The 19,600-nt window shown below is 41.9% G+C and overlaps 1 protein-coding gene across 6 annotated transcripts in view; it reads right to left on the bottom strand.

Annotated features, from left to right (window-relative positions):
* The window catches only part of ATP11C (ATPase phospholipid transporting 11C), a 114,938-nt gene that overhangs the window by 21,613 nt on the left and 73,725 nt on the right, over positions 1–19,600 (bottom strand). For 5 of the 6 annotated variants that reach the window (XM_030575979.1, XM_030575980.1, XM_030575982.1 and 2 more), the window contains 12 exons: positions 17,802–17,963; positions 16,630–16,784; positions 15,637–15,708; positions 14,903–14,976; positions 11,962–12,065; positions 10,772–10,953; positions 8,824–9,087; positions 7,858–8,032; positions 6,234–6,336; positions 3,863–4,008; positions 3,339–3,398; positions 1,646–1,773 (listed from right to left, as the gene is read on the bottom strand). In XM_030575979.1, the coding sequence (XP_030431839.1) occupies positions 1,646–1,773; positions 3,339–3,398; positions 3,863–4,008; positions 6,234–6,336; positions 7,858–8,032; positions 8,824–9,087; positions 10,772–10,953; positions 11,962–12,065; positions 14,903–14,976; positions 15,637–15,708; positions 16,630–16,784; positions 17,802–17,963 (1,625 nt within the window). The remainder of the gene's footprint in view (positions 1–1,645; positions 1,774–3,338; positions 3,399–3,862; positions 4,009–6,233; positions 6,337–7,857; positions 8,033–8,823; positions 9,088–10,771; positions 10,954–11,961; positions 12,066–14,902; positions 14,977–15,636; positions 15,709–16,629; positions 16,785–17,801; positions 17,964–19,600) is intronic. The other variant, XM_030575983.1, reaches the window with a different exon arrangement.

Here is a 19,600-nt window from a genome sequence, read left to right as displayed (position 1 = left end):
GAAAATCATCAGAGCTTCTTTCCTGCATGTTTTATTTTGCCTTTGCATTTATGTCCCGCAGCACTTTTTCATTCGCAGGACTTTTATAGCGGCTCAAAATTCAAGCTCTGCAGAGCAGCAACTTGGCATTGTCTACAACAGTTGCACTGCAGTCACTCTGTAGTCAGCCACACATGCAAAGTCACGAGGATTTAAGTTAGAGGCAGCGTCTTGTAAAATTCATTTGTTTTTCCTAGGCTCGCCTCCCTTTGTATTCTCACCATTCTCTAGCCAGCCAGGTGAGTGCATTTGCTACACAGGATTCAGTAAGGGTCTAAAAACATGCCATGGTCTTTTGCCAAATGGAAGGAGGGTAGCAGAGGACGTGTGAGTGCCCATTTCAAAAGCAGGCAAAGTCCACTGCACACGCTACCTTTTTGAGCTCTAAGGCAGATTACATTCTGACTCCACACTTGGTGAATAGTGACAGCTGGCTGCTCTCTGGTGCAGGGCTCTTGGCTCGAACAGGTCGCGGCTACCATGACAGATGCCAGCCATACAACTTAATGCACAACAGAAAGGTGCACCAGTACCACAGTGATAGACACAGTGTAAGAACCCAAACAGAAAAGAATGGAGCAACCCTGAATTTGTTTCACTGCTGGTGCTCTAAATGCTGATGGTAATCTCTACAATTTACTTGTGGGTCTGGGCAACCGGAAACCTGGGATCAGTTGTGTGCTGCTGGTATGTTAATAAGAGAGTCGGAGAAAAAAGTGCCTCCTTTAGCCGGTGATAAAGGGATTGTGCCAGATGTGCGTGTACGTGCCAGAGGCTGACGAGGTGGGAGAGAAGACTGGAGAATCTATGCATTTGGTCTCCCATGAAAAACCATATGCTCTCTGATAGCCTTTACTAAGGAACCCTCCCAGGAAAGAGAGACTTCTATTAACCAGCACTTTCCCCTAGCAATGTTTATACGCTGTTCCTGAAAGCTACTGTGGGACTACTGATAGCACAGCACAGTCTTCAGCTTTTAGTACTTGATGTGCTGATTAAAGCCTTGTTGGGGGAAGTCTAGGGAGACATGGAGAGGATGGGGAATAAATTTATCCCAACTAAGGCTCTAGCTCCCTGCATGCCAGACTCTCAGCAAGCGAGTGCATCTCTTCTCTCATCATCAGGACATGCCTTCCGCCCTCCCATCACCTGCTCACGTGTCACTGGCTGACTCAGGAATAATTCCCATTTTGTAGAAGACACGGCAGTAGAGGGGCACACTCCCTGACTTTCCCTTTCCTGCAGAAAGTGAAATTGCAGTCATGGCATGGCACACCATTGCACAGATACAGCAAGGAGCCGCTGCCTTGTTTAAATGGATTGGAGAATGCTACAGTGAATAAGGGCCCCTTCAAAATGACTACAAATAAGCCATAGGACCTCAAAGTAGCATGCTAGTTCCAAGACTCCACTCGAGCGACAGAAGGGCCTGAGCCTTTTCGCTACTCTTTCGTTCACTCCTGCCATTTCACAGAGGCGGGACCAGAGTGTCTGGAGATCAACAGTAGCAAATGCTGCAAAATTAATCTTACTAACAAGCCTTAATCTCTGCTAGAAAGTTAATGGCAAGAGTATGGTGGGAACTTGCAAACTCTTTGTTACTTACATATACAATCTTGGATCTGAGGTCAGAGTTTCAATGTTAATATGCTGCTCCAGTAGACTGTATGCCAGGATAGGTAGTGATGTGAAGCAGATGTTGTACATTGTGAGATAAGCAGCATCGTACAGAGGCTTAAAAACAGCATAAGAGGGTGAATAATATTTACAGAGAAGTCCCTGTTTACTTTAAAAATGTTCCCCTAAAAAGATAAAAAGCTTTCCTATTCTTACCCTCCACACACACACACAGGACAGTTCAGATTCTTGTCAAAGCAACAAACACATGACTAATTTAGCCCAATTCATGCTTGGAGGCAACCGAGTTAAAGGCAAGCTGTATTTGCCTTTACCACTGTTACAGTTTAATGACAAAATTCCTGTTTCTGCCCAAACTGAAGTCAAAGGGCAAATTTCCAGCAAGCTCGATCAAGCCCAATGATACTTTCAGATTCCAAATTTAAAATGAGGTTCCTTCTGTTAATCAAACACCCCCCCTGCAATCTCATGCTGCACCTTTAATATGGGAGATGGTGAGTCTAGTGTAAAAGCAACTCGAAAAGAAGTGATGTGGTTGTCATTCTGAGTATTACCAAGAAGCGGGGATCTCAAAAAGTCCAGTGGCTGAATTTGTATCAGTGTAATACAGTCTTTCAGCCACTTTCATTATGTTCCCCATCTTTTTGCTCAGGTTCATTGGGGGCCACTGGAAAGTTGAGCTTTGTCAGTGAGGCAAGCCCTTTTAGGTTGTAATTAAAGAGCAGTTGAGCCCATGGAGTTAACAAGTTAAAGTGGCCTGTTTAAAATCTTGGCCTCATTGTTTTAGGAGTGCAGCATGGGAAGGTAGGAGGCAAAGTGATTTTAGAGCAGTCACTTCCTACCTTGTCAACAGCTGCTCTCTTGTTTGGATTCTAATTAATACAGTTGAGACCGCCTAGGCCACTTTAACAAACACACATGTTCTGTCCTCGGCACCTGCTCTCTGAAAGATTCCTTGTTAGACAGGGACTACGCCAAGAAAAGCCTCTTTTTGGTTCAACGGAAGTCATTTTCCAATTGCCTGAATGGTTTTGCTCTTCCTTCTGATTGCTCCTGGGGCAACCCAGAGACAACAAACAAATGCACAAATGAGCACAGGAACCCAAAACTGTTGTTCCAAGACCTTTTTGTTTTAATGGCCACATCATCCCACCTGTCACAAAGTTCTACACAGCTGGGGCACTCTTTGTAATAGGTCGAATATAGGCTCATTGTTTTATTTGGGACGAGATCCTCAACGGGTTCATTATTTTTAAGCTTATTGTTAAGGAATAAGCTCCTCTACCTAGTCCTGTGAGAGACATTTTTAGTACAAGGAAATGCAATAGTGTGGCTTTGTTCTTTTATAAAATAGAGGAGGTGAGGTCAACATGAGTTAATAGCAAGACTTTCTAAAAACATTCTCATGTTACTTTTGGAAAATGCCCCTCTGTGCATGGTTGGAAAAAAGGGAAAAAGAGTTTGGAACTTCTTTTTTTTAAGTTATACTTCAAATATTTAATGTTCCAAATCTGTTGCTTAGCAATTAGATTAGTTTCCATTAAGTGGCATCTTTGATATAGTTGAAGAGCATGCAGGATAACAAAACCAAATCTTGACTATGGGACATCACTTTCTGACAGTTTAGAATGTGTTTTTATCACCTTGTTATTGGAACATACCTGTTGCGAGAATCCACAGAAGAACTGGTATAAAAACTGTGGTAAAATGAAGCAAAGGTTCTAGAAAAATTAGAGACAGATTTTAGTAGAGAAGCATCTTGTATTCTTAAGGGCTGTTTGATTTTTCAATATAAATCTGAATTACGCTTCATATTTACTGTATTATCACATAGAAAACATTTAAGGCTAAAAATCTGGCTATGAAACATGAAGCTAATGCTGTTTGGATTGTAAACTCTTTGGATCATCTTTTTGTTGCTATGGAACGACAAACAATACAGCTGTGATATTTACAGTGGGCACTGGAACACGCACTACAGCAGAAGATTAACACACATTGTGTACAACCCATAACTGTAAGACGTATATTACTACTGATATATACTTTTAAAGCTACCAAGAAAACTGAACTACAAAAAAGGATTACAAACCAAACTTTAGTGGACTTTGTCAATATTAAACGGGAAAAATGCCTAAATAGTGTTCAATGACCCGAGCTTTGTTAGTTGAACGTAAATCCTTACCTTATAGAAGAAATACTGTACAAGGTGTGCTATTCTCACGTAATATAAATGCCCATGTGCTAGCAGCAATTTTCTTAAATGCTTAAACTTTGGAACCGCGTAGTCACTGTTTCTTGCTGCCTGACGACCTTCTTTGCCTTTTATACCTGAATGACATATCAATATGGTGAGCGATTTACAGGGTACTGGAATTTATAGATTCAGACCAGCCACTAGATTTGCCAACACAGTTTAACTTTCCAAACGACAATAAATATATAAAAAAGGCTTGCTGATTTAATAACATTTATCTGAAGGAAGCACTTGTCACCTCCCCAAGGATCCCAATGTGCTAGCCAGTGCCATTCTGGGGCGGAGAGCTCCAGACAAGCAAAATCCTAACACTCCATGGGATCATTACTGTCCTTCATAACAATAAGGTCTTTTGTTTTCAAGTTCTTATCCAGCAGGTCCTAAGAAAAGAAACTGCAAGGAATGGAGTTTATCGGACGGTTGAAGAGTGGGAGTTGAGTTTTGCCTGCATCCTTGCCAGCACGTAAACACGTAGTTTGTGCAGTCTAGTTATTTCACTGAAGATACATAGAATACCATCCCCCATTATATAGCTGAGCTCAAGACAGCTGGTTTTGTTCAATCGATAGGTACATTCAGTAAGACAAAGGAAGCTGTATGAAAAGACGATTCCATTTATTGGAGGTAACAAGACATTTCAATCGCCAGGAAGGATGACTCCGTCTTTTCTCTTCCATCCTTCCCGTCTCAGTGACACTCAAGTTCTCTAATATTTCTACAACCTCTGGCAGCATTAGAGAAAATCTCAGATTGGTTCCAACATGAGATCAGTCATAAGAAAGGGGCAAACACAACAACATCATTGGAAATCAATCTTTGGAAAGTAGATTTTGATCCACTGTGGTGAATTACAACCAGCTGTAGCCAGCAAAACCGCATTCCAAAGAATTTACAAACATCCAATTAAAGAATATAGGCCAATTTCAGCCCAGCTGGGCTAATTAGGTGCTAATCCAATTACATTTTCAGGCCCAAAGTTAACAATGATGACAAGAGTAGAGAAACATTTGATTTAACCTGCTGCCCATCAATAGAAAATCTCCATTGATTTCAATAGGAACAGAACAGGGCTTGAGTGGGATACAACAGCAAAAGCCAGAGGAAGGTGCAAGAAAGCGGGAATGAACCGATATTATCTCACACCTTCATCGCTTTGACTGCTACATTCCCTCTTTGCAACAATTGGACATTGAAATTGAGCTCATTTTACACTGATTGCCAAATTGCTGTGAAAGCATTCTTCTTCCTCTTAAATCTGCTGTATGACAAACTGATCCATGCAATTTGCATGACCCCTGAATTGGGCCCTGTATTTTCTGAATGGAAAATGTAGCTTATTTACTTATAAATTGGGCATCTTGCTTTAAATAGACGTTTCCCATGTACCTTGAGAAAGAAGCAAATATTTTCTTAGGGAGAAACCCTGGTTATTTTGAAGTCAATGGCAAAACTCCCATTGGCTTTAATGGGCCCAGAATTTAACCCTTAGCATTCAGAAATAGTTATTATATTATATATTTATTATATATAAATCCTTAAGAATTGATTTCTCATCTTGCAAACATGGTTTAGGCAGAACAAGTCAAAAACCTTTACAACTATCTCATATTTTCAGCAGTGGGAAACTGGACAGGCACTCCCTGTTACCAGAAGTTAGCAAATCCCTGTATGCTGCACTAAGAGAGTAGAACCATGGGTTTAAAGATACTTCAAGTGCATCATGGCTCTAGCGTTAATGCTTCATGGGTCCGTTTTGGCTCCTGCTTTATTCAGGAGTTTTGTCATTGACTGCAATGGGAGCAAGGTCAGGCCATGTGAAAGCAAAGGTGTTCACTGACCATTTCCCTCAATGGACCAATAAATAGGCATGTCTTCAAGCTAAACAGACTGGGGTAAAGTTTTCAGAAATGCCTATGGGGCACTAAAGGGTCTGGCGGCCTGTTTTACTCTATATCAAGTAAAGGAACCACCAGCTTCTACATGTCCATACATTATTTCCCAACTTCAAGGCTTAAAGGACATAGTACATTCTATCTATTTTGTATCTTACTTATTTTATTCTCATGAGGAGGCAGTGTGGCCTAGTGGAAAGGGACTCCAGAGACCTGGGGTCTATTCCCAGCTCTGCCATTGGCCTGCTCGATGACGTTGGGCAAGTCACATCCCTTCTCTGTGCCTCCGTTTCCCCATCTGTAAAAAGGGGCTAATGATATTGACCTCCTTTGTGAAGCGCTTTGAGAGCTACTGATGGAAAGAGCTGTACTAGAGTGAGGTATTATGATTTCCACACATTTCTCACCTATTCCAACATGTGCTTCCAAGATCATGCTAACATCGTTGGCACCGTCTCCTATTGATAGTGTTATTGGATTGCCCTTGGTGTTTTTCACCATTCTAACAATCTAAAAAAATTGAAATACACAACAGGTCAGCAGAAATGTCCAAAGATTCAATTGTTCTTTCAAGCATTCTTGAGTAACTCAGCACATACAGTACTGGCCAGGAGACAACAGCCTCACACGTTTTTTTCTGGTTGACAAAAAGTCAGTCAGGTTGGCTTTTCAACAAAGTGATTCACACTAATTCACACAGGGTTGAGATTCAGTGCAGTCTTCGTTTTAAATCCTGGGAGGATTTTTTAGTTATCCTAAAAGCCCATCCAGCTAGATCCAATTCCAGTTAACACAATCAAACTGCGGCCACGCGAACTGCAACGGGTCTATTTTTTTTTTCTTCTTTTCTCTTTTAAACTGTTTAAGATCGAGGCCTGAAATAATCCCACTGAGGCCAATGGGAGTTTTATCATGGTCATCACCAAGAGCTGGCACTGGAATTAACTTTGTAGAACTGAAATGCCGGGATATAAATCAGTGGTACCCTTCCTTCCATTACAAATGTCAAGACTCTGCCTTCAGATACAAGGATGCGACTCCCATGTGTTTAAAGTGACACTAAGTCATGAAGCAGCTGGTCGCATCCTATGTCCCTAGAGAAGTGCAGGAAATACACTGTTTATGGCCTTTTGATATTATCAGTTGTGGAAAAGTCATAAAATCCTGTTTTCAGAGCTTAGAATGGAATCAAATAGATCGGTCAGTCTGTCCCTTTATTTATAGGTGAGTTGAGCTTCAAAGCGTTTGTAAAAATAGTTCCAGGAAATAGTAAGTACATCTATGAAAGACAAGACTGTGGCACAAATACACCAATGCACGGAAAAGGGTTCTACACAGCCCAAAAATAAAATAAAGAAAAGTCAGATGAGTGAATTTTGTTAAATTTCATGCCTCAGGAGACAGGTCTGTTAAATCAAAGTCATCAGAGGGTTTATAATAGACTTGCTGAAATACTTCTGGTAGCATCTGTCCTTTGGAAAAGGAAATCAGATAGCACTTGCTGAAGGGCCAGTTGCATGGTACATGTTTTTCATACTTACATGATTTCCGCCCCTCCCCCTTTTTTTTTTTTGGTTAAATTAAGAGGTTTTACTTATTTATATACAGCAAGACAGCTTCACTTTAAGGTACAGAATAATTGTTTCTCACATGCAGAGTAACCACTTAGCCTTGTTTCCATTGGGACTCTTTTGCATATAGAGCAAATACATTCTGGAGCATTGTCTGCGCTTAGGTATTGGAAGACAGCCGCTGCCCCAGCTTGCAGCCTATCCAGGGGCCAAGTTATACACTGACTTATAGCCCACACAACGTGTCCAACATCCCTGAAAAAAATCAAACCGCTGTGTATAGATGCCTAAATATGGATTTTGGCGCCACTCTATACACATGGAAATTGGAAAGTTTGGAGCTATGATCCAAGCTGATTAGTTGTTGTAACTACTGATGTGCGCTGCAAGTAACACCCAAAAGAGCCTGCAGCTGCTGCCTCCTGCAAAATGAGCCTATCAGTGTACCGACAACACCCACCTGGGCTTTCTGCAAAGGAGCCATCCGACAACACAGAACTGAAGTACACTTCAGGCAAATCTGTAGGAAAATGCTTTTGTAATTACTGGAACTGGAATCCTGAGAAGGATTTAATATCAGCGACAGCGTCGAGCCATCTATGATCAGTCCGTATTCTTGGCTCACCGTCCAGCTCCTATAAGACAAGCAGAAAAAGATGACTTGAAAGTCTGAGCTTTAAGTTTCTAAGAAATCAATTTAGTCATTTCTGTGTTGTTATCTGAGCAACAAAGAAATGGTTTCTAAACAAATGTGACAAAGAGTCCTGTGGCACCTTACAGACGTTTTGGAGCATGAGCTTTCATGGGTGAATACCCACTTCGTCAGACGCATGGGTTCATGCATCTGACGAAGTAAGCTTATGCTCCAATACATCTGTTAGTCTATAAGGTGCCACAGGACTCTTTGTCGCTTTTTACAGATCCAGACTAACACAGCTGCCCCTCTGATACTTTCTAAACGAAAACAGGTCTGGTTGCTGGAGATGAGTGTGCGCATGCGTGAGTGTGCGTGTCTGAGTGTACATGTGCTCAGCATGTGTGAATGTGCACATGCTCAGTGTGCGTGAGTCTGAACGTGCATGAGTGTGCACGTGTGTGAGTGTGCATGTGCTCAATGTGTGCGTGCTCAGCATGTGTGAGTGCTCAGTTATCTCAAACGGCTTGGATATAAAAGGAAAAGCAGGGCATGCCCAAGTCATGTTTGAGAAATAAGAAAGCAGGGGACTCTTTATAGGCAGAGAGGCCCCAGTCCTGCAGTGTGATTCAGGTGGGGGACTCCCATCCCCACAGGCAGTCCCCCTGAAATCCAGAGCTCTTCCCCTGCAGACATGGGATTGCAGGACCGAGGCTAAATCATTTCCCTTTCTTTTAAGCATTCACTCAGGGCAGTTATCCAGACACAAACTGCCCACATGCTCTCTCGCACCTTTTAAGCTTTCCGCTATTTTTGGGGAAATCCTGCAGCAGCTTTTTATGATACTCTAGCAACAGCTCGTGTAATCGCTCCTCTTTCCTGTCGCTGTCTCCCATCGTTTTTGTGGTCAGCTCCAGTAATTCAGTGTTTGTCTGGAAGAGCCTGGAGGCATAGCAGGTGGATTTTGCAGTTTCCATCTTGTCCCCAGTCAGCACCCAGACCTTCATGCCTGCTGTTTGCAGGGCCTCAATGGTTTCTGCCGCGTGCTCCTGGAGTCTGTACATTGAGGCAACACATTAGCCATCTCATTTACCTTAAAAAGACTATTTCTCCTCAGAATTCATGGAGAACAATTTGTGCATGTTACAATGAGTCTGGAGAGGATCTAGATCTAAAACCCACCAGCCTTTACTGCCTCAGATAAATACCTAGAGGCAGCAGCAGACAAACCACCCTAGCTACTAGAGGGGATAGAAGTGCCACATTACAGGAGTGTGGTTTATAGATTGCTAAGAATTTCCACTAGGAGCAAATAAGCCCACTTGCTGTTTACCAAAGACTGACTTATGTACCAACCATGACATCTCCAGCTAAAACCAGCATAGTACTTTGCCAGTGTACGTTAATATCACCAGTGCTACATATCACGCTTTGCACAGGGCTGAATAAAATAACCCACCCAGCAAGGCAACTTTCAGATAAACTTTAAACTGAAAGAAGTCTGACTATATTGCAGCACCCACTGAACAAATTCCTACAGGAAAGTAGGTGAGAGTTTTGTGGTAGAATGTGGGGTAAAGTCTGATGGGTGGTTAGTCCCAGGAAGGGCTTCAGGAATGGGTCCAATAACAATACTTTTCACTTAATTAACCTTATTTATTTTAGCAAATGTTAACCATTTAATCCACAAAAGCTTTTTAGGCTGACAGCTTTTCTCATTTTACATTCGGGAAAGACGAGGCAAAGACGTTAAATTATTTGCACTAGGTCACAGAGGTTACATCTATATGGCAACCCCCCCTTGCCCTCTCCCCTCACCCTACTTCACCGCAAAAAAACCCAAACCTGGCAGTGAGTCTCAGAGCATGCGGAAGGGGGCGGTTTTCAGACCCAGAGCTCCAGCTAAAACACAAATGTCTACATAGCTATTTTTAATACCATAGCACAAGCCTGACTAGTCTCAGACTCAGGGCCGGCTTTAAGTCGATTCACCCGGTTCCCCAGAATCGGGCCCTGCGCCGAAGAGGGTCCCGTGCCTAAGGGGGTCTTTGGCGGCATTTCGGCGGCAGGGGGTCCTTTGGTGCTGCGGAAAACCCGGAGCGGAGGCCCTGCGCCGAGTATTCTAATCAGGGCCCTGCGGGTCATAAAGCTGGCCCTGCTCAGACTCACGAGATGTGCTGCTCTGAAGGGTTTTTTGCAGTGTAGGCGTGTCCAGAGGGATTTAGCGTTAGAGCCAGGATTACAACGTAGCAGTTCCTAGTCCTCCATTCAGCCACTTCACCCAACTCTTTAACTAGCGCCATGAAGCACAGAGTGAAAAATAAAGGACAGCCTAATTTACACAGAAAGTTACTGCAGCTGCACCTGAATTTGTAATAGTTTGGTACAGAAATTAGGGGCATAATGCTGAATGCTTTTCTGATTAAAATGTTAGAGTACTTACTGTTTAAACCAGTATATTTTTAGCAAACAGGCAATTGGTGTGGGACGTGCCATGAAATCATTGCTTTAGACATTCTGTCTTCTTCTTAGGATCAGCACACAGCTTTCAACAAGCACCATGGTGGACTGTCACGGCACAGACTGCTGCTCAATGGTCTCACATTGGTCATTCACCCACCCTTCCCTCGTTGTCCTGAAATTACTCTCAGGGTAATTTCAGACTGAGGGAGATACAGACTACGCCATTCTGAATGGCTACAGCATTCATATCTCATCTGCTTGCTTGCCACCATCTTACCTGTCTTCCACAGCAGTAGCCCCTATCAAATGCATGTCGGCCTCTATATCATCAAAAATCCTGGCCATCTTTTCTTCTCTGTCCTGTAGAGCCATTTTCGCTTCACTGAGCTGATCATTAATTTTTTTATAGTCCTCTTGAGTTAGTTCTTTGAAGGCCACACAAAGAGTTCGATAGCCATCCTTGAAACAGAGAAGTGAATATGTGCACGAAAAAACAGTTTTTAAACAGCCCCTACCTTAGAATTTTTACTTTTTGTTTCTATAGATCACTCAGTGCCTGCAAAGACTGAGTCCAATGTTAGAAGTGATTCTACATCTTAAGGACCATTTCCTCTTTGTTTAGATATTAATCTCCACACATGGCAAACCTTGGACATGGAACATTATAATATGTATTATAAGTTGTGGAATTGAGTATCTTCAGCAGTAATAAGGTCACAAGAAATATGGAATTGTACAACAAGGCTGTTTTAAATACACTGCAGTATAAGAAGAAGAGATAAGAACGAATACTAGGGCATGTCTACACTACTCACCAGATCGGTGGGCAGCGATCGATCCAGCAGGGGTCAATTTATCGCGTCTTGTAAAGATACGATAAATCGACTGCTGAGTGCTCTCTCATTGACGCCAGTACTCCACCAGAACGAGGAGTGCAAGCGGAGTCGATGGGAGAGCATAAATTATCGATTTACCGCAGTGAAGACACTGTAAGTAGATCTAAGTACGTCGACTTCAGTTGCATATTTCAGATCGACCCCGCGCAGTAGTGTAGACAAGCCCCTAGCTTCAGCACATTCAGAACTAACTAAAAACCTCTTCTCTCAATATAGCTCAATTTAGAAAAATGTTTCTCAAAACAGCACACACACAAAACAAAACTAGAAACTGATTCAAGGATTTCTCTACAAGGCTAGAAAGGAAAAATAGAGAGAAAATGTTATTGTTATTGCTGTTTTTAACTTCTTGAGAGATGATCAGATCTTACAGGAATCAGGATCGAATAAGTAGATCTGAAGTTAAATAAAGCTGGAAGCCAGAAGAACAGAAAAGGAAACAAGTCACACCTGGACTTCTAAACAACAAGAACTAAAGCTCACATTTTCCTCAACCCAAGGTCAGAGCTTTATCTTTGGAGAAAGGCTTCCCTTCCAACAAGAACAAACCTAGTTTTGTGTACACGCTTACCATTGCGTTACGTTCTACGTGCACTTTAGTTTGTTGTATTTCATCTTGTTGCACCCTTGGAAAAATAGAAGAGTCTGCTCCTTTACAGAATAGGAGGAACTTTCCTAAAACAGAATTAAAAAGAAGATTGAAGCATTCAAAATGTGTAGTGAGATTTAAAGACCGTTGTCTTCAATGAGCCGTAAACTTAGATGGAAAGAAGAAATACGGCAAGATTGCAAATGGAACTGTTATAGGCAGGGCTGGTAATGCCTGGTAACGCTATTAAGGTTGCCACCTATTATTAAGGACGACTAGCCCCACTATAAGACAATGCTTTCAACTGCTTGTAACTTTGCCAGACGCTAACCGTTTGGGTTGCAGTTTTCCAGGCTGTGGATGTCTGCCTCAGGCTGAATGTTCTGGGTATTTCAGTCACTTCTGAGAACAAAAGCTCTGGTGCCTTTGGAACAGAATCTTTCCCAAAGATTCCTTCTGCGCTGGGCACACTTCACCCTGGAGTGGAGCATCACCTTCCTTGCCACTGCAGCTCTCTGCTCCTGTGGGCCAGGCCAGGTACCAGCAATGAGAGCAGAGAGCCCCCATCTTTCCTATGCTCTCAAAGCCCCCTCTGCTGGAGCAGCAAGCTGCTTAATTTGAATGCTGAGGGAACAAGAGCCAAGGGTGTTGGGGGGGAAGGGAATGGGACAAATTAGATCACTTTAATTCGGCCCTCTTGTGTGTTTGCATTATGATACAGCCTTTAATTATGTGATCACATATTTTTTCCACAGGACCCCATCTGTATTCAGTGCATGGGACCCTGCTATGGGGATGAATCAGGGCTGTGTAGTGAAGGAGGCTATTGTTTGTAGGTTCCCTGTTTCACTGGTTGCAGAAGCTGGAAGCTGTGTGAACGAGGCAGGGGACTGTAGGAAGAGACAAGAGGGTCTCATAGTTAAGGAACTTGAATAGTGCCCTGGGGAACTGGGTTCTACCCTGCCTCTGCCATCATCCTAGGTGATGCTAAACAAGTCACTTAAACAAAGCTTTTCACAGGCGGTCACAAATTGTGTGTTGCTTATTTCCTAGTTGCTCAATCTGAGATCCTGAAGCTTGATTTGTAGAAGAGCTGAGAACTCATAGCTGCAACTGAAACTAATGGGAGCCGTGCTTTGAATATCTAATGTGCTATAGAATGCTAAGTGCTCTGAAAAATGAGGCCCTATGCATTTCAAATTGGGCACTCAAAATTACTGGACACTTTTGACCATATTCTCTGTGCCTCAACCCCCACAGCTGTAAAATGGGCTTAATATATCCCCTCATCTCACATGGGTGTCATGAAAATAAATTCATTAATATTTGTGAAGCACTCAGGTACTCAGCGAGGGGCACAATAGAAAAGCCCAGGAGGAAATTATTAATTCTGTATTCACTCATACTGGTGGTCAATCAAGTACAATTCTGAAAAATAAACAGGGGCAAAAATAGATGTATCCAATCATAAGAATATCCAATTATAGTCGTTTATATGAGAGATTCGTTCTAAATACTTCAATTCAGCATCTTATACATGGTTTGGAATGTATTCTTTTAGATCCTGCCATCTATCAGCTGTTTCAGATGGATTACAGTATGCCATATCCTATGTACTCAGGTCTCTGAGTTGTGCTGTGGGCGGATGCATGCGCATGTATTATAAAAAGAGGAGATATTAACAGCTCTGAGGACACATTTCTATGGCCTAGCAAGCCAAATCAGTTCCCAGGGATGTATAAGTCCTTGAATTATTTAGTTGCCACACAGATACACTGTAACAAATTCATGCCTGGTGTAACGTCACTGAAGTCAGGGTTACCCGAGGGCTAGATTTGGTCCATCACATCAAAGGGCATATGGATTGAAAGTCTTAACAAAGTTAGCATGTGTGGCAAGCAAACCAGATTTCTAAATTAAAGAGCTGTCATTTGTAATTATTCTGCCCGTAGAGGGATCAAAGCTATGCCATAGCACCTAAAAACCAGCACAAATTCAGCTTAAAATAAAAATCTGGAGGAGTTTGAACGTAGAAAAGCATCTGGAGCCACCAATTTCTAATTCTCTGGGCACTTTTAGATCTCTAAAAACAGTTTTCTTTTAAATGACCAATTGGATCATTTTTCAAATTCACAGAAGAAAATAAAAAAAGGTCCTTCCTAGCTCAGATCCCTTGGTTTGGGCTCAAATGTGGCACAAAATTGTACAGTCATGTTACCAGGGAAATGCCATATTCCAACAAGACTGACACCTTTTTATATAGCAGAGGTCGGAAGTGGTGTGCCGAGTCTTCATTTATTCACTCTAATTTAAGGTTTCGCGTGCCAGTAATACATTTTAATGTTTTTAGAAGGTCTCTTTCTATAAGTCTATAATATATAACTAAACTATTGTTGTATGTAAAGTAAATAAGGTTTTAAAAACGTTTAAGAAGCTTCATTTAAAATTAAATTAAAATGCAGAGCACACCGGACCGATGGCCAGGACCCGGGCAGCGTGTGCCATAGGTTGCCTACCCCTGTTGTAGAGCATCGTAAGCATGTCAGAAAAACTGCCCCTCACTAGGATTCTGCAGTGGGCTTTCCTGTAGTGTTAGCTTGGGCATGCACAGTAAAGGTCTATCAGAAATATGACCACTGATCTCATTATCGCACTTCAAGGGCCAAGTTCTCATGTGCAGGTGTCTCTGAGCTTGTAAAATGTGTACCAGTGCAGTACCATGACCAGACTTGCAAATGCAAATGAGAGATTTTTGGACGCTCAGCTAGCGTGCAAGTGAATTTTGAAGGTGAGGCTAAGGCCCATGAAACATAACAGGTTAGCTTTTCTGTGCTATAACGGGAGGTCTTTAATACATTCACAGTACAAAAGTAAATGCAGACATATATTTGATACACAGTGGTACCCACTGTTTTAACAATACCTGTACTGGTTTTCACAATAACACTCATCCGGCGGCGGACAGGATCAAAGTTTAGCACGTGAAGAAGCTGATATCTTTAAAAAGGAAAGAACAGAACTTAGAAATTTGAGAAAAAATTAAAAATGATATTCAGTAGATGACTGTAAGACATAAGAACATACTAAGGACGAACTGCAGAACTCTCTGCTAGACAGTAAGTATCAAGCGCCAGCTGACCAATTTCCTTATTAAAGATATGGTACAGGTATTCAAGCTACAAGTCATTTATACATGACAGGTGAACAATGCCCACTACCATCATTAACAGTCATGTGATTAGACACAGCATAACATGTTTATGCAAAGGTTCGACTTTGCATAGTTGAGGCTTATAGTTGCAACAGCTCTCACACATTCACCACCTAGGAGGTTATCACAACAATCCACAGACCCAAGAGAGTTTCCAGGTTTCAAATCGTGGTGCAGAACTTTGTTTTAGGCTTTGACTGATTTGTTATTCAGCAAAAGCTGCAACCAATTTAATTTTTCAGCCAATTCTCTGCTGCCAGGTGCTCTGTAATTTAGACCGGCTTTCATGCAGTTATCAGTCTGGACACAGCCTGTTGCGTTGTTTCCACCTTGCAGCATTTATCATTTTTCCTGAGTTTAATCAAAACCACGTGCAAGCTGCCACTTGGCAGAGAGTGTTCAGTTAGCGTGAACAATATTTCTCACTACAATGCAGCTGCGCTTACTTTTCAATTTCATTCTTTTGGTTCTGTACTTTCATGTAATCGGCTTCATGTCCTAGAAAAGTGAAACCATACCTGTCAACAAACGAGAGGACAGAAAGACCTTGAAAACACTGATAAGTAATTTACATGTGTAACATTCTCATTTTCATTTCCATATTCTGAAACATGACCTGGGCTACAGCATCCAGTCCATGTATTACAGTAGTTCACCAGGCTATTCTCTGCATTTCCTGATTTCTACACTCTTAAGGAGAAGAGGATCATAGCCTAGAAAACTCTGAGGTCTCTATAAGCCGTGTGACTTAACACACGTGCACGCTGTGACACATTCACGGCAAAAATAGATCTGCTTGGTCTGCTATTATCCCTTCAAATAGCAATAAGGTAATACAAGTACATCAGAAAGGGATAACAAAGGTGGTCTTCATGGGGCTGCTTTGTCTCCTTAAGAGTTTTTTGCCACTGCACAAAAAGGAAGTAATTTTGCGTTGATACACATGCAGCATTCATTGACTGCGTCTTCTACAATGCAGTAGAATCTGCCAGCGTTCCAGGGAACTTGGATACAGTACAGCTCTGTTTACTCAAGCCACCTGGGACACCATTCTACTGAAGAGAATCCCCAAAATACACTGTGATGTGCAAGTTATGATTCCCAAACCTTTGCTTATTGTGAAGTCATTCAGTAAAGATACAAGTATTGATTAAGCACAACTCTGCTATGGGCCTGATCCAAAACCTACTGAAGCACAAAAAACTCATTCATCTATCGAAAGACTCCTGTTGACTCTGGACCAGGCCAGACAAGAGTTTTTCCCATTGCGCTTTCTACACTCTACAGTTCTCCTTGTCAATTACTGGCCCATGAGCATTTTATTATGAAAAAAACTCAGAGAGTAACTTTTGGGTTTCATTAAGTCGCACTCAACATCATAAGTTAATTACAAGAGTAAGAAAACCCTTCAGTGCTGAAAACAGACTCAACTCTCTTACTTTTTGGCGCCTTTTACCAAAGCTATTTCATCTGGTGAAGAGGAGATATAGGTCCAGCACTCCTGGTTTACTCTCAGTCCATCTACGTTGTCTCCTCCTTTGATTTGAACCGTATGGCACAGACACAAGGCACGGAGGAACAGCTCTTCTCGACACTAAGCAGAGTCAAAATACAGGAAACGCATTAGTCACCAGCTTCTTTTCCTGCTTGGGGTACCAGACAGGATTAATTTTCAGTGAGAAGTAAAAATAACCATTATTTTAGTTATGCTACTAAATTGTAACTACCGGGATTTGGTCAGAATTATCAACCTTTTAGGTTGGACTATTCAAAGGAGCCAACAAAGGTTTGTCACCCAAATTCTAAACTCTGTTAGCCACCTTTGAACAATCTCACCTTTAACAGGAACTTCATTTACATGGTTTCTTTCATCCCACAGTACTTTGAAAATGTACCACCACTGAATTGCCTTAGAGATGGAGAGTAGCAACCAAACTGCACAACAGATGATGGGATGAGAAACTGGGCCAACGACACTGATGCAAATCCCTGCTCTTGCAAAACATGGCAGATATCTTTAATGGCTCCGTAATCAGACAGGAGACCTGCTCAAACGTAACAGAGCGCTAACTCATTTCAGCAGGATGCAGGGGTAAAATGAAGATCGAACAAGGCAGACAATAAACATCAGCACTCTAGTTCAATCATTTATTTTATTGCAATGCTTCTAGTTCTCTGCTGTGATGCCACTTTAGCAAAGCAGCTGAACAGCACTTCTGCTACAGCTTTATTTAGCGTGGTCTTGGTTAGACAAAGGATGGGACCGATTCCTGAAAATGGATATGTGCTCTCTTCTGCACTTGTCATTACTGCTACACAAATTCAAGGTACAGTGTCCTAGAGTAATAGCTAAAGAAGGAACCTAAACCAAACTCTCAGATCCAAACCCTCCGGAACTTGGGGGATGGAAGAGACTGGACAAAGCAAGCCAGTTTTCCAAAGTGTCTCTAAGGTGCTGAACCCAATCGTGGGTTCTGAACACTGTCAAACTTACAGGTGTTCAAAATCGATGTCTGAATTTTTACACTTGCACCCATCTCTGGTTATTGTTAACTCTTAGAAAACTGGAGCAGACAGTGAAAATATAGATGTTACAGAAGCCCAGTTCTACCTTTTCTGCTTTCCCATAATATCTCAGGGGCCCATCCGTGTGAGAGAACCCATCCACCTCTGAAATGCCGTCTTTGTACTTGTGTCCATCTATGCAGCACTCAATGAACTTCATGCTGTTTTCAGTAAGAGTTCCAGTTTTGTCTGTGAACACATACTCAACCTAAAAGAAAGGGAGGAAGTCACTGCTGTACTTTTTCTTCACTACGCTCCCGGCTTTCATTGTTGTCTAAAAGAAAGAAGCTGAGGCAGCACTGAAAAAAGGAGAATAACCGGCAACTTAATTAGTAAGACCTGACCCAGGAGAGAACTATTGGCACTTGCTTAACTTGGACTTCGAAGTTTGGAGGAAGGAATATTAATACAAAGAAAGACAATATTGCACCCATTCCCAGAACAACTCCTCTGCTTCCAAGTCATTACACAATTGCCCTGTTTACGTTTTAAAACTCTCAGAGAATCTGTCTTATGGCCCCTGTTTACTCCCTCTCATCTATCTGTTCCCTTGGCTTATCTTTCTCAGACGGTGCTGTACTTAGCACTCAATCAAATCAAAAAACCAAATTTTTGATTTTTTAAAGTTTTTAGCAAACCTATTGATCAATACAAAAAGTTTCCATACATTTTTCCAACAAAGAAAAGATATTCCATTTTGAACACTTGCTTTTAAACAAATAAACATTCCTCTGCAGTGCCTGAACTCACATGGGGAAGTCTGAGAACATGAAAATGAGAGGGATTTTATATGTAAGAAAATGGAAATTGATTTCACTGATTTTCATTGTCCCGGCTGAGAAAAGTGCAGCAAGGAAGCACATAGTATAACACCGTGCAAAGTAAACTGTGGGCTTGGCTACACTCAAAACTCCAAAGTGCTCCCACGGCAGCGCTTTGAAGTGCGATTGTGGTCACGGCGCCAGCGCTGGGAGAGAGCTCTCCCAGAGCTGCACGTACTCCACCTCCCCATGGGGATTAGCTTACAGGCTGGGAGCCGCGCTCCCAGCGCTGCGGCACTGTTTACACTGGCGCTTTGCAGCGCTGTATCTTGCAGCGCTCAGGGGGGTGTTTTTTTCACACCCCTGAGCGAGAAAGTTGCAGAGCTGTAAAGCGCCAGTTAGCCAAGGCCTTTATTTTAAAAAGCACAGCAGCTGTTTAATCAGTGCTAGTGGTACAAACCCCTTTTTTTTGCTTTATGGGAGTTTTATATTGACAATGCAATTAAATTAGCTAACAGTTGTTTCAGTTACAGGAACAAAAGTAGGGTATACTACGGTACTATCAATTGCACTGCGCTGTTGTGGGTGATCCGAGTGAAACATTAGCTACTTAAGAGTCCCAACAGTGCAGAGAAAACAGTAGTAATGCAGTTGCATATCAAATGCATGCAGTGCAAGATTACCAGAATCACACTTTCCTCATTAACCTGCACAGAGAAAGCTTACAGAGAATTTTTAATTTTTAATGTTTAATTAATTCAAGGAAAGCGAACAAATTATTGACATGCAGTTAGGGTTTGACGTTCTTCTATGTGGAAACAAACTGCATGATAAATTGCATGTACAATAGAAATTGTACATGCAGTTTATAAGCTCATCTAGTTTTCAGAAGCAAAGAGTAGCACACTCAACTTAAACTGCCACCAAAAATAGTTACAGTTCTATCTTGACAGGTAGACGAGTGATTAGCAGACAGACAAAGGTTTTTAATAAGGGAGAATGATTTTAATAAGGGAGAATGCAGCACTGACTTTCCAATGATTTTTCAGAGCTGCTGAAGGCTGCAGTGCTGGCACAAATACAG

The sequence above is a fragment of the Gopherus evgoodei genome, chromosome 9 (genome assembly GCF_007399415.2).
Source record: "Gopherus evgoodei ecotype Sinaloan lineage chromosome 9, rGopEvg1_v1.p, whole genome shotgun sequence".
NCBI classification, from domain to species: Eukaryota; Metazoa; Chordata; order Testudines; family Testudinidae; genus Gopherus; species Gopherus evgoodei.
This window is presented reverse-complemented; position numbering and strand designations above follow the sequence as displayed.